At 31.2% G+C, this 12,620-nt stretch overlaps 1 protein-coding gene and 2 pseudogenes across 1 annotated transcript; all 3 read left to right on the forward strand.

Annotated features, from left to right (window-relative positions):
* The first annotated feature begins 3,094 nt into the window (after positions 1 to 3,094).
* On the forward strand, positions 3,095 to 7,551 carry LOC126839768 (UTP--glucose-1-phosphate uridylyltransferase-like). Its single transcript, XM_050575176.1, has 8 exons — positions 3,095 to 3,148; positions 3,833 to 4,072; positions 5,888 to 6,070; positions 6,134 to 6,339; positions 6,436 to 6,511; positions 6,604 to 7,024; positions 7,092 to 7,363; positions 7,444 to 7,551. The coding sequence occupies exons 1-8, from the start codon at positions 3,095 to 3,097 to the stop codon at positions 7,549 to 7,551; spliced, it is 1,560 nt and encodes a 519-aa protein (XP_050431133.1).
* Positions 7,552 to 9,059: 1,508 nt separating this feature from the next.
* LOC126839658 (uncharacterized) lies at positions 9,060 to 9,651 on the forward strand (annotated as a pseudogene).
* Positions 9,652 to 10,491: 840 nt separating this feature from the next.
* LOC126839653 (aurora kinase C-like) lies at positions 10,492 to 11,442 on the forward strand (annotated as a pseudogene).
* Positions 11,443 to 12,620: the final 1,178 nt, after the last annotated feature.

Genomic DNA, 12,620 nt, shown 5'->3' on the forward strand with positions numbered 1-12,620 from the left:
ATTAATTAAATTAAATTTATTCTGATCTAGTCTTTGTCCGGCACAGTTATTTATTTTTTTATTTTAGTTACTCTACTAATATAAAGTAGTATTCCAATACTAATTAGTCATTAGTATACATGGTCATAATTTCTAAATTCTAGATCAGAGTAATAGAATAAAACTATAGTAGAGCAAATATTGCCAATAAATTATAAATCTAAAAGATCTACATTAGTCAATGAATGTTATTTGTAAAAATGAATAAGAACAACAGTATTTTATAATTATATATGCCGCGGTTTATTATGTAGACACAAAATATAAACGCTAAATATATGTCGCTACTTCGTCCCTAGGCATTGCACGTATGGTTGGGCTTGAATTACACGGTAGTCGGGCTTTCGAAGATACTTAATTATTAAAGTGATTAAAGGGTTTATTAAAGTAATTAATATCCACCTTACACAAGCGATGCTTATTTTTCGGGGGTAAATTAAAATAATCGGAAAGAATGTATTGTTATGTACAGTGGTGTATTACAGGGGGGGGGGTCGGGTTTAAACCCCCAGAGCCAAAACAAATTGTGTTTTAAGTAATATATTATAGGTATTTATTATATAACTGTTACAATGTTACTCTCTGAAGTAATTTAGAACTTGAAGAAAATAAATAATAATTTAATAATTACATTTTAATTATTAAGTGTTAAGGGGAATTGCGGCTACCTAAGTAAGAATTAAAATATCTTCGGAACTATAAGTCCAGAAATTTCGTTATTCTTTATAACGAATTATTCTTTAGACCTTCAACGACTATAAACTCAATTTGAAAAAACTTCTCTGGTGCTTAAAATTCGATATAGGAGGGGGGAGGGAGGGGTTGAGGACAACTTTTTTCTTGTACATAATACGTGTTATTATATTATATATCGTATAGAATAATTTCATATATTGTTATAAAAGGATAGTCATCGTTCGACTATAAACGTATTTTGTGGAATAGAAATTAGAATAAATAGTACATTTAATTAGACTACTTATACGAATATTGTGGTTTTTTAAATAATATATAATCTATAGTCCTGTAATAAAATAAAATTACATGTAATATATTTTTATTTAGTAATAAAAATGACAGTAACGTAAAATAATATATAAAAACCCCTATTAGCTCCATGTAAAAGTCGGCCTCCGGGCGAATGGTTTAATTTTTTGACCCACTGATTTGGTTGGAGTGGCGTCACCTTATCTTCTCTACATCGTGATTGTACTCATAGAGCATCCTAAATGTCTCATTTGAGCGGACTTTATGATTGGCATTATTACCAGTGATTGGGGGGGGGGGGGGGTGTAATTACCTTACAATTTATCGGTTATATTATGTAACAACAGGTCTAACATAACATATAACTTTCTTTTATCAAGGAAAACCCCCAAAAAAGAGGAAAATTACATATTGGCCGTGATTGGAAATTGACTACGGTCATCAAAAGTCAATAGCGGTAATGAAAATATTTTCATTATAATAAATGTTGATGATAAATATACTCGAAAAGGTTAACCTATTTTTATTTAAAACCCGTCAAACCGTTGTCGGCAAACTGGCATGACAATAACTTTTGTTATCAATATTTTGGAATACAATTCAAAATTTGGTCTTTGACGCGGTTAAAAATATACTAAACTGTATCATAAACCGTTATTGTAATTCCTCGGAATGAACAATATAGAATAAAAAATGTTCCTTTAATTAAGTAGACTTATTATCTTATATTGACACGAATGAACGAATTAATTGGTTTTGATATTAATACAATGTATATTTTTATATTTATAATATTATAAGCTAATTTTTACGTAAAACGTACTCGTCAGGCTTGTAGAGAGTAAATTGGGTTTTGGGAGAACATTTATTTGGCTATAAACTACGTTTTAAGCAAAGACTCTTTTTTAAGGGCTGTTCATGAACTGAAATCTACCCACATCACGTTCACCCTTCGTCAAAATGACTGTCCCGACATAACTTTCAACAACACCATTATTCCACATGCTAGGGAAGCGAAATACTTGGGCTTGTTATTCGACAGGAGGCTCACATGGGGTCCCCATCTTAAAAGTAAACGGAAACAGCTAAATACTCGCCTTCATCTAATTAGACCTCTCATTCAATCCAACCAGAACATTTCCTACCGTTTACTTCTATACAAATCCCTCCTCCTACCAATATGGTCATATGGTATTGCGCTCTGGGGTGCTGCAAAAACCTCTAACATAAGGACAATTCAGGCGTTCCAGTCTATTTGTCTCCGCATTGTAACCAAAGCCCCGTGGTACGTCACCAACAACTCCCTTCACGAAGACCTCAAAATAGCAACAGTCAAAAAGACTGCATCTATTTACTACCAAAGACTACATTACAAAATGCAATGCCATCCAAACCGACTTGTCACTCAGCTACACTCAAAAACTCTTCCGGGCAATCTAAACCGACGCCTCAAACGAAACTGGTCAAGAGACTTACTTAATGTAAATTAACTTAATTTAAAATGTCTTATGTAAAGGTGGCTCTAATGTGAGCCTCCTCCTCACTGCCCTGTCATTGTCTCTTTTTGTTTCTCATCGCATAATTACTTATTGTACATATATCTGTATTGTAAATTTTCTAATAAACGTCCTTAATAAAAAAAAAATAAAAAATTTAAAAAAAGAGCTGTTCATAATTTACACCCTCTTTCTCCTTTCCTATTGGCGAACAATAGAACCTGTCTTAGTATACAATGTATACTTGAGCCTATACTCTATGATAAAGATGCACAGAAGTCAGAATGTGTTTGGAGGGAGGGGGTCTGGATCTGGTTCTTAAAACATCCTTTGTAGTTGAACTGTTAAATTAAAAACAACAAATTGTTGATTATTGCCCTTGATTTTTACAATTGGCTTAAAAAAAATTGTTTTGACATTTTTTAGGGTCCGTGTATCCTAGCAATGCAATATTGTGTAATATTCACTAAAACCAAGCGTTGATGTTGTTTTATTTTAAACATTTTATTGTAATAAACACTTTGTTTTTATTTGATTTTAATTTGTTTGCTTGTGTTTTAAACAAAATTGATATGGCCGGTGATTTTGCATTTGGTAGTTACGAGTTTAAACACTATAATTTCACGGTAAGAAGTTTATATTTTCGCATTATTTATAGAAAAAATCAATATCTTAAGGTCATACAAGTAAATAGTTAATATTCATAAATGTATTAATTCATATAAATGATTGAAATAATACATCTATGGTAGGATGACAAAAGTTGATATGTGAATTGAATTTCCCCAAAATTTTGGAAAAAGCGACTTCTGCCATTCTATTACGAAATTCAAATATAATGAAATAGTTTAAGTTTAATATTTTCTTTTTCGTTTTTTCCGAAAGTAATCTTACATTTTAGCATTTATTTTAGAATATCAATGATTTATATCAGTTTATGAATGTCAATAAATTATTTTAGTAAACATATCTAGTTGAAATCGTCCGATCTGATCGCGCAAGCTATCAAATTGGTAATTGAAATACCAACAAAAAAGTTCTCACGATGTGTTCAATCGATTCAGTAGTTAATGTGCAATCGATCGATGTATGGGAAATAGTAATTTTTGCTTACTAAAATAAAAATTGTAATTTTACTAAATCAACAGATACAAATAGTGATGTCAACCTGTGCCCAGTTCGTGGTCGGAATTATTTCTAAATTCTAATACACTCGTATAATATTAAATTACTTGAATGCTGTAACGGTTAGGTTGTTTTTTTTTTTTTAATCAAATTTTAACCGTTCAATTTTATTTTTATCGTTTTAGACAAAAGGGCATAGCAGAGTGCCTTCAACGGACTTACGCGAGTTCAAAGAAGTCACCCAAAGGGATTCGTTGGTGCAACTCGACAAGGAAATCGTATCGCTGTTGGCAACCGTACCCGAGGACAAGAAGGAATTGGCTCAGTCGCAGTTTACCGCATTTTCCCGGCTGTTTCAACGATTTCTGGAAGAATCTGGACCGTCGGTCGACTGGGACCGCATTGAAAAATTACCCGCAGACGCAGTGAGTATATCAACGTCCGTTTAGTGTTTTTTTTTTGGAAGTCCCGTCGATAACGTAATAACTCTGTGATAAAATGTATATATTGACCTCGGATGACTACCGTATCAGTGGGTCAGATAATATTAATACGGTTTTTATTCATTTCGTACACATCATCGTGTACATTTTAGGTACGTTGTATTTTTGTTTATATGTATAATACTAATATATACAGTGTGTCCCATTAGTCCTAATTATGGCAACGTCATAAAACGTTTTTAAAATGCTGATTAAAAAATTTGAAATGACTATAAAACATATAGATATGTACATTATATGTTAATGAAAACTAATTTAAATGATTAATGCTTATGCATGTTATGGACCTTCTTCGTTCATTTGTCATCAAAGGAAAAAATAGATTTTGTATATTGAATTTTCCTACATCTTGATATTTAATAAATTATCATAAAACTTAATTCACTAGCTTCTTTCATATTATAAAATAATAAAATATTTAAATAAACCCTTAAACACAAAAATAATAGTCTATAGCGTATACGAATTTCGGCAGCTACTTCGAGCAATTACTTTTAGTGTAGAAAAAGTAAATGTAATTTTTACAATATACTATTATTGAAATCTGTTAAAAGTTGTACAAATTCAAGTTACGGTTTTACTAAAACTAAAAAAGTATTGGTCATTTCAAATGTTTTTTTATACAAATAAATAAATAACATATTTTTAAAATTATAAAAATTTGATTCCCCCCTCTTATATAAGTGTTTAAAATGTCGTCCTCCATTGGTGTTCGAAGTTTTTCTATTTCAATAGGTATTTTTTAAATTGTACTACCTTTTTTCGGAAATGATTGTTTTCAATGACGTTAATAAGTATTTTTTTTCACAACCTTTTTAAGTGTAGTCAACAATAGAATTATTGCTGTCTGTCGGGGAGGACTAGATAAAAGGAAGTATATTGTTTTAGGAATCGTAAAGACCATCATATTAAATACAAATTTGGAGAAAAAATTGAGGGGACTTAAATTAAATGATTTCATGTTCAATTTTTAACATGCTATATTACTTTAGTTAAGACTTGGCCGTTAAGTTACTTTAAACATTATGCCAAACCATCTATTAAGAACCTCTTAATTGTTATGCCAGAATTAAGAAATGTAAGAAGTTGTTAGATTTTAAATCAAATCCAAAAATACCCGAAATTAAAAAGAGTAAAAGGGTTGTATTCACAAAACGCAAATTCTTTATCTACTTAACACTTAACAGATGTTAGTACTTTCGAATAAATTCTTTAATCTATATTGATCGTTCTTGGTGTTTTTCTTGTTGGTATTTATGTCTTTATTTAGTACCAGCAGCCCCCGGTATCATGATTTTATTGTAATTTGACTTGAGCAATAACTTTTTTGTTTCGGCTCTTCTTTATCCCATTCCAACGTCTCTTCGGGTCCAATTTAACTTAAGGCTTTGTCCCGATCCTTCTGAGCTGTTATTCTTATCTGTATTTTTGTGTTTTATTTTTTCAACAATAACAAGTAATGTTATTAATTTATGTGTCTTGGCCAGTCTCTCCAGGAAGTTATTAGGTGTACAGTGCTTTTTGATTCGAGGCCATTCTATTTTTGGAGCCACCGAATCACCAAACATCTATATTCTATTATTACTTTTGTTGCCGACATAGTTGTTGTTTTTCAATTTACCTGCAATGGCAAGCATAGTCATTGTAGGTCAAAATGTATATACTCGTTTATAACCTTCTTTTATTACTTGTGAATTTAACATTTACCCGCCGTTTATATTTAACATTTTTTTCTAGATACGAGACTATGATGTATTACCAAAGCCAGATCCTGACGACATTCATAAAAAATTGAATAAACTCGTTGTTGTTAAGCTCAATGGAGGTCTTGGGACTTCCATGGGTTGCCGTGGTCCCAAATCCATTATTCAAGTCAGAAACGATCTTACTTTCCTCGACTTGACAGTACAACAAATCGAAGTAAGACGAGTTTTACGTTAAATAGTTATTGGAATAGTTGTTAACCGTTTTATTCCCATACAGCATTTGAACAAAAAATACAATGTCAACGTACCATTGGTTTTGATGAATTCTTTCAACACCGACAAAGACACTGAACAAATAATCCGTAAATACAAAGGACTTCAAGTAGAAATCTATACTTTCAATCAAAGCTGTTTCCCAAGATTTTCCAAAGAATCGCTTCTACCAATTGCTAAAGACTGCAACATTGATGGAAATATTGAAGCGTAAGTATTTTAAAATAAAGTAAAAAGAATTTCATGGGCTCTAAAAAATAATTGTGTAAACATTTCATATGTGAATATATATATTCATCTTTTTAGATGGTACCCACCTGGTCACGGTGATTTCTACGACAGCTTCAAAAATTCAGGACTGTTACAGAAGTTCATTAATAGCGTAAGCAATAGTTTTTATAAATAATTGTTATTTCATTTATTTAATGTTTGAAAATTTAGTCGTATCTAATATTTATTATATTAATATTTCAGGGCCGAGATTATTGTTTTATTTCTAACATTGATAACTTGGGCGCAACTGTCGACCTTAACATCTTAAATATGTTACTAAGTCAAGATGCAAATTCTCCGGAATTTGTAATGGAAGTAACCAACAAGACGAAAGCCGATGTCAAGGGTGGTACTTTGATTCAATATGAAAACAAGCTGCGACTTTTGGAAATTGCCCAAGTGCCCAAAGAGCATCTTGAAGAGTTCAAATCGGTGAAAAAGTTTAAGTTTTTCAATACCAACAACTTATGGATCAAACTCGGAGCCATTGAACAAGTTCTGAACGAAGGATCGTTAAATTTAGAAATCATAGTCAACAACAAAACTCTAGATAACAATGTGAACATCATTCAGCTGGAAACCGCCGTAGGAGCCGCGATGAAATCATTCAGTGGAGGACTTGGTATGACAATAATTGTTAAAACAAAAATTTACTTTAATTATTAATAACTTTAATTGTTTGTCATTAGGTATAAATGTCCCTCGCAGCCGTTTCTTGCCTGTCAAAAAAACTTCTGATCTTTTGTTGGTCATGAGTAACTTGTACCATATGCGTAACGGATCGTTGTCGATGAGTCCACTACGGATGTTCCCTACTACTCCGTCGGTGAAGCTCGGAGATAAAGATTTTGCCAAAGTCAAAGATTTCCTGTCTCGTTTCGCTACGATTCCCGACATACTGGAGTTAGATCACCTTACCGTGTCCGGTGATGTTACGTTTGGTCGCAATGTTTCGTTAAAAGTATAAATTGTGAATTTATATGCTTTTGATAACGTGTGTTTGGAACTTGTTTTAACCTTTAATGGTGGTGTTATTTCTAGGGAACGGTAATCATTATTGCCAATCACGGTGACAGAATAGACATCCCGTCAAATGCTACGCTCGAAAACAAAATTGTGTCTGGAAATCTTAGAATATTGGATCACTAAAAAGATGAATTTTACTATTCAACCTTGTTGTTTTATTATGAGTTTTTATTAATAGAAGGTTTGTTTTTAAATGTTTTTGAATGTATTTTGGTTGTACTTGCATTAATGTCGTTTCTGGTTCAATTTATGTTTAAGTAATACCCGAGTTGTATCTTCTTCTCAGCTTACCGATCCATTAAGGACCATTGCTGCCTTCAACAGATCTCCCCATCTCTCTCTATTGTAAGTCGACTCATATGTCACATTCTAGTCTATGGTTTTCAAATCCTTGGCAACTACATCGATCCACCGGGTCCTGGGTCTTCCTAGGGGTCTTTTTTTGTTCATTTTTTCCACGAGTACTTTTTTTATTAGTTGACCATCCGATAAGGTCCTATCAAAGCTATCATCTCCAAAAATATTTAACATTTTATTGATTAAGCTGGAAAGACTGTAAGTAAAGTGTTAGAAAAACATGAACCATTCTCGATATCTTAGCGCGTATACTCTCAATACAATTTAGGGTTAGTTTACTTGTCACACAGAAGTAAATTTTTGTAGTTGAACTATAGGTCATAGGAACTATTAGGCTCGAAAGTCAAGGTGTTAACACAGAAAGCTATTTCCGCCAATTAACGTCAGATTACTTCATCAGATGAATTCGTAAAACGTTCCATAAGTAGGTCCAGCAAAAAAAGATTTTCGAAAGGATTAAAAAAAAATTGACTATAAAAATAGCTCGGACCGGTTATAAAATAAAATAGATACAGTAAACATTGATCTTAATTGCATAATATTTTAACGATAGTTTTAGTAACAATAATAATTAACTTTATTTTAAATTGTCAGTAGGTACCGTCTGAAACACACTCGAATCGTCCTAAAAATGTTCCTCAAGGTACTTGAGCTATTATATTATTATAGTTTATACATTTTTTTTAAATCGTATTCTAGTAACTTAACGTTTAGTAATTTTAACTTCAAGTATCATAAAATATTAGTTCCCACATTTCTTCTTTATACTTTTACATGTAATATTCACGAGTTTATAATGCATCTAAACTGTTTTTTTTTCTATTTTAACGTTATACTCGTACATATATAATTCCTAGTTAATATCATACGCTCCACATAAATAACATATTTTTAATCCCATCCTGTGCGTCGTCAATTGGCATTCGATATTTTAGATAACAACATTTTTAACATAGAAATTTATTCAAGGGATCTCTGCACCTTATAGATATAGCATACCTATAAATACTTTATAAACACCATGTACTCCAACCATCAATTCGCAGCCCAACTCGGAATAAGATTGCGACACAACTAGAACACGAGTTAATAATTGTCCTCCATCAAGCTAATAAATAACAATTGTACACAATCACATGTATTTCGGATATAAATTCTGCAATTTCTTTTTTTTAAGTAGTTTTTGTGTTAAATACCATAAGATTGTTTTAAAATTTAACGATATTTATAAAGACACCCGAGATATTGCTATTAAGTTAAATGTTAAACCAAAAATGCCTCGAACTTGTAGCAGTCAAAGAAATAGAAGCAATGTCTCGTTTAATAATATTGAAGATTTTTACAAAAAAAACTGTTTTTATACCGTACGATTTGATAATGGCATTAAATGAAAGATTTTTACCTCATAATGAAACTATAATTTCATTACAATTTATCTTACCTCATATTCTAGTTAAAAAACCATTTTCTAATTTAAAAAAAAATGTCGAATTTTATAAAAGTGATTTACCTGGGCTAAACGACATTATAGAAGCATACTATGAAATTTGGTAGGCTAAATGGAAAAATATTGAAGAAAACTTAAGACCTGCAACTGCTATAGAAGCTCTAAGAGCCTGTGATCGTTTAATGTACCCTAAATTATTTAAATTATTAAAAATACTAGCTATAATTCCAGTATCCACCGCTACGGCTGAACGCAGCTTTTCGACTCTTAGAAGATTTAAAACATATTTAAGAAATACAACTTCTGAGTCCAGTATCTAGTCACTTTTATCCATTCACCGAGACATAGATATAAATAATGGTACGGTATTAGACAAGTTTGCCAACAGTGGTAAAGAGAGAAATTTGAATTTAATATAACTTGTTTTACTGTTATTATAATTAGTATTAATAAGTATGAATTATAATTTCTATTTTATTATATATTTTGTAAGACTTGAGATTTTGTAACTAATAATTATTATATCAGAATTATAATATTAAAATTTTACACTTAATTTCGAAGTTTTATTTTTAATAGGTTGAGAAATGGGTAAGTTTGGCTAAATTTTTGCGGCGACAAGGGCGACGTTTTGCGGTGTAAACTTCAATTGTATATAGGCCCACGTGCACCCAGTTACCTCCAGCCGTGATATCAATCTGGTTAACGTGAGGTAGTCTGATAACACCAGAAAAGAACTGTGGTTATCAACAAAATAATCATTACTATTTAATTGAAATTTGTAGCTTCCAGCTCACTGCCATGTGATGATTAAGAATTGAGACTCTTAAATCTATCTAGTCATTTTTTTTAAAAATTGTAATCATCAGAACCAGGACACTGAAAATATGACAACTGAAGAATGAGAGTATGGTACTCAAACGTTTTTTGGACAATTTGGACACCGAAAAACTCTGTGAAATTACAAGGTCAGTTTATCATGGCGGTGCAATCAGAACAAACACAAGAGAAGTTATTATCGTCTTGAAACTGTTTTTACAAGAAAATCTGTTTGAAGGGAGTTTTTTTAAATAACCTGAGAATTCCCAAAAATTTTAAAACTAGTTGTTACGTTCAACAAACATCACCTATTATAACAATGTATTTGACATTCTGAGTTTTAATAATAATTGGCAAAAGTTTTATTTGTTGTAAACAATAAAGCATTACATTATAAATATTTTTAATGATTTCAGTTTAAAAGTTCCTGACGATATATTATTCTAAGGGAAGTATGACCATGGCAGGAACCGCAAAAATCTCTATAGCAGAACAAACCAAACGCGAAGTTGAAGAAATTGAAAAAAAAATGGAAGAAATTTGTTCCAATCGTCCTGCTAATTTTCAATGGTCTCCAAGCGATTTTGAAATAGGAACAACTTTAAGTCGAGGAAAATTTGGCCGTGTTTATCTTGCACGTGAAAAAAAAAACTAAGTACATGGTCGCTGTTAAAATGACGATTAAATCAGAACTAGTTAAAGACCATATGGAACACCAAGTCAGACGCGAGATTGAAATTCAAACTCATTTAAACCATCCCAACATTCTCAAAATGCTAACGTATTTTTGGGATGAAAAAAAGATTTTTTTAGTTCTGGAGTTTGCTCAGGAAGGTGAACTGTTTAAGGTGTTGCAAGCACAACCGACCAAGCGATTTGATGAACCAAGAGCAGCATACTATTTACGTCAAGTTGCTGACGCATTAAAATACTGTCATTTACAAAGTGTCATCCATAGGGATATCAAACCTGAAAATATATTGTTGTTCAGCCACCATGTAGTAAAGCTGGCAGATTTTGGATGGTCTGTCCACGCTCCGTCCAAGAGTCGTAATACCATGTGCGGTACCATTGACTATTTGCCTCCAGAAATGGTAGACTCGGAAACGTATAATGAATACGTAGACAATTGGTGTTTAGGAGTATTATGTTATGAGTTTTTATGTGGATGCCCCCCTTTTGAGAGTAAAGAACAGGCTGAAACATTTAGAAAAATTTGTGCCGTATCGTACCGTTTTAAACGTCATATGAGTGAGATTTCCAGAAAGCTCATTTCAAAACTTTTAGTCAAAATACCGAATAATCGTTTATCTCTTGATAGTTTCATGAAGCATCCTTGGATATTGGACAATTGTGAAACGTTCATTACGACAACCCATACAACAGTATAACTAAAATGTCAAAACTAAAAAATATTGTCTTTAAAAATGTACTTGTTATTTATTGTAATGTTATTAAGTATTATGTGTTATGTATATGGGCTAGAAATGTAGTTTTACAATATTTTTTTAATGATTATTCAATGTGATTTTATATAAACATTTTGTACACACTTATTTAAAAATATTTTTTATGCTATACTTATATTTTAAAAATTTTAATTTACAAATTAAAAAATGTACAAAAAATGTCATGAATTTATAAACTTTCGCGTTACACCGTTTGGTAATTATTATTAAGACGTATAAAATGGCTATTTTAATATTGTGCTAAAATTCTTATGTAATGTTTGAGTTAATTGTCATTAAAAATAAACTATAAGCTATAACCGATTTTCATAGTTTATTACAGGATTTTATATTGACCAAATAAGTATAGAGTTGATTTTTAGGATTTTAAATTTATTTATTGGCTTTGTACAGCTCAGCAAAAAATGTGGTCGATTTTTCGGTGACAGATATCACAGGAAAAAGTGTATTTCGTATATTAGGGCATATTTGCATAAATTGTGAACATTGTGTTAGTATCTATATCTTTCAGGAATAAAATGTTTTTTTAATATGAATGCATTACCTCTTAAAGAAATAATATGCAACTAAAGTATTTTTCTTTTTCAAAATTGTGCTCTATTTTGTTGTTTTACTTGAATAATTGAACATTTGATATTTTTTTGGTACAGTTATTTGTTGATAAGGAATGGGTTTTTCGGGATTTAACAATATTTAATTGGCGTTATGCAGCTCTACGAGCGTGAAAAATGTATTGATCAGAAAATACGCCAAATAAACAATTCTTTTTCATTTTAAAGCATATTTTGGAGATTATTTTCAAGTTTGATCATATTTTACTGAACTTGTTGGAATATTAAGATTTTATTAGTGCATATAACTTATTAGCATTATATTTTAAACTTTTTAAAACTAAAAAATCCTCTCTCTTAATTAGTAATATAACGGGTTTTAAATTATTATTTATTCACAAAAAAAAAATATAGGTAAATCAGCGATGTGTGATAACCGGAATATGGCTGCCGGTGTTCTCGGGTGGTCATGTGTTTTTTACGGTTAAACGTTAGCAGCCATGTTTTGAAAATTGATGACATACACCTTATTTATCTGCATCAGTATAT

The sequence above is a fragment of the Adelges cooleyi genome, unplaced genomic scaffold, assembly GCF_023614345.1.
Source record: "Adelges cooleyi isolate 19-005CV unplaced genomic scaffold, UGA_ACOO_1.1 ACOO_flye_CR_arks_rails_tigmint_CR_PRNA_307, whole genome shotgun sequence".
Lineage (NCBI taxonomy): Eukaryota > Metazoa > Arthropoda > Insecta > Hemiptera > Adelgidae > Adelges > Adelges cooleyi.

What these genes read in the sequence shown, in the direction of transcription:
- LOC126839768 (XM_050575176.1), top strand. Translation starts at nt 3,095, where the DNA reads ATGGCCGGTGATTTTGCATTTGGTAGTTACGAGTTTAAACACTATAAT. An exon ending in TTAAACACTATAATTTCACG is followed by an intron (nt 3,149 to 3,832) that starts GTAAGAAGTTTA and finishes TTATCGTTTTAG; the next exon opens with ACAAAAGGGCATAGCAGAGT. An exon ending in GTCGCAATGTTTCGTTAAAA is followed by an intron (nt 7,364 to 7,443) that starts GTATAAATTGTG and finishes TGTTATTTCTAG; the next exon opens with GGAACGGTAATCATTATTGC.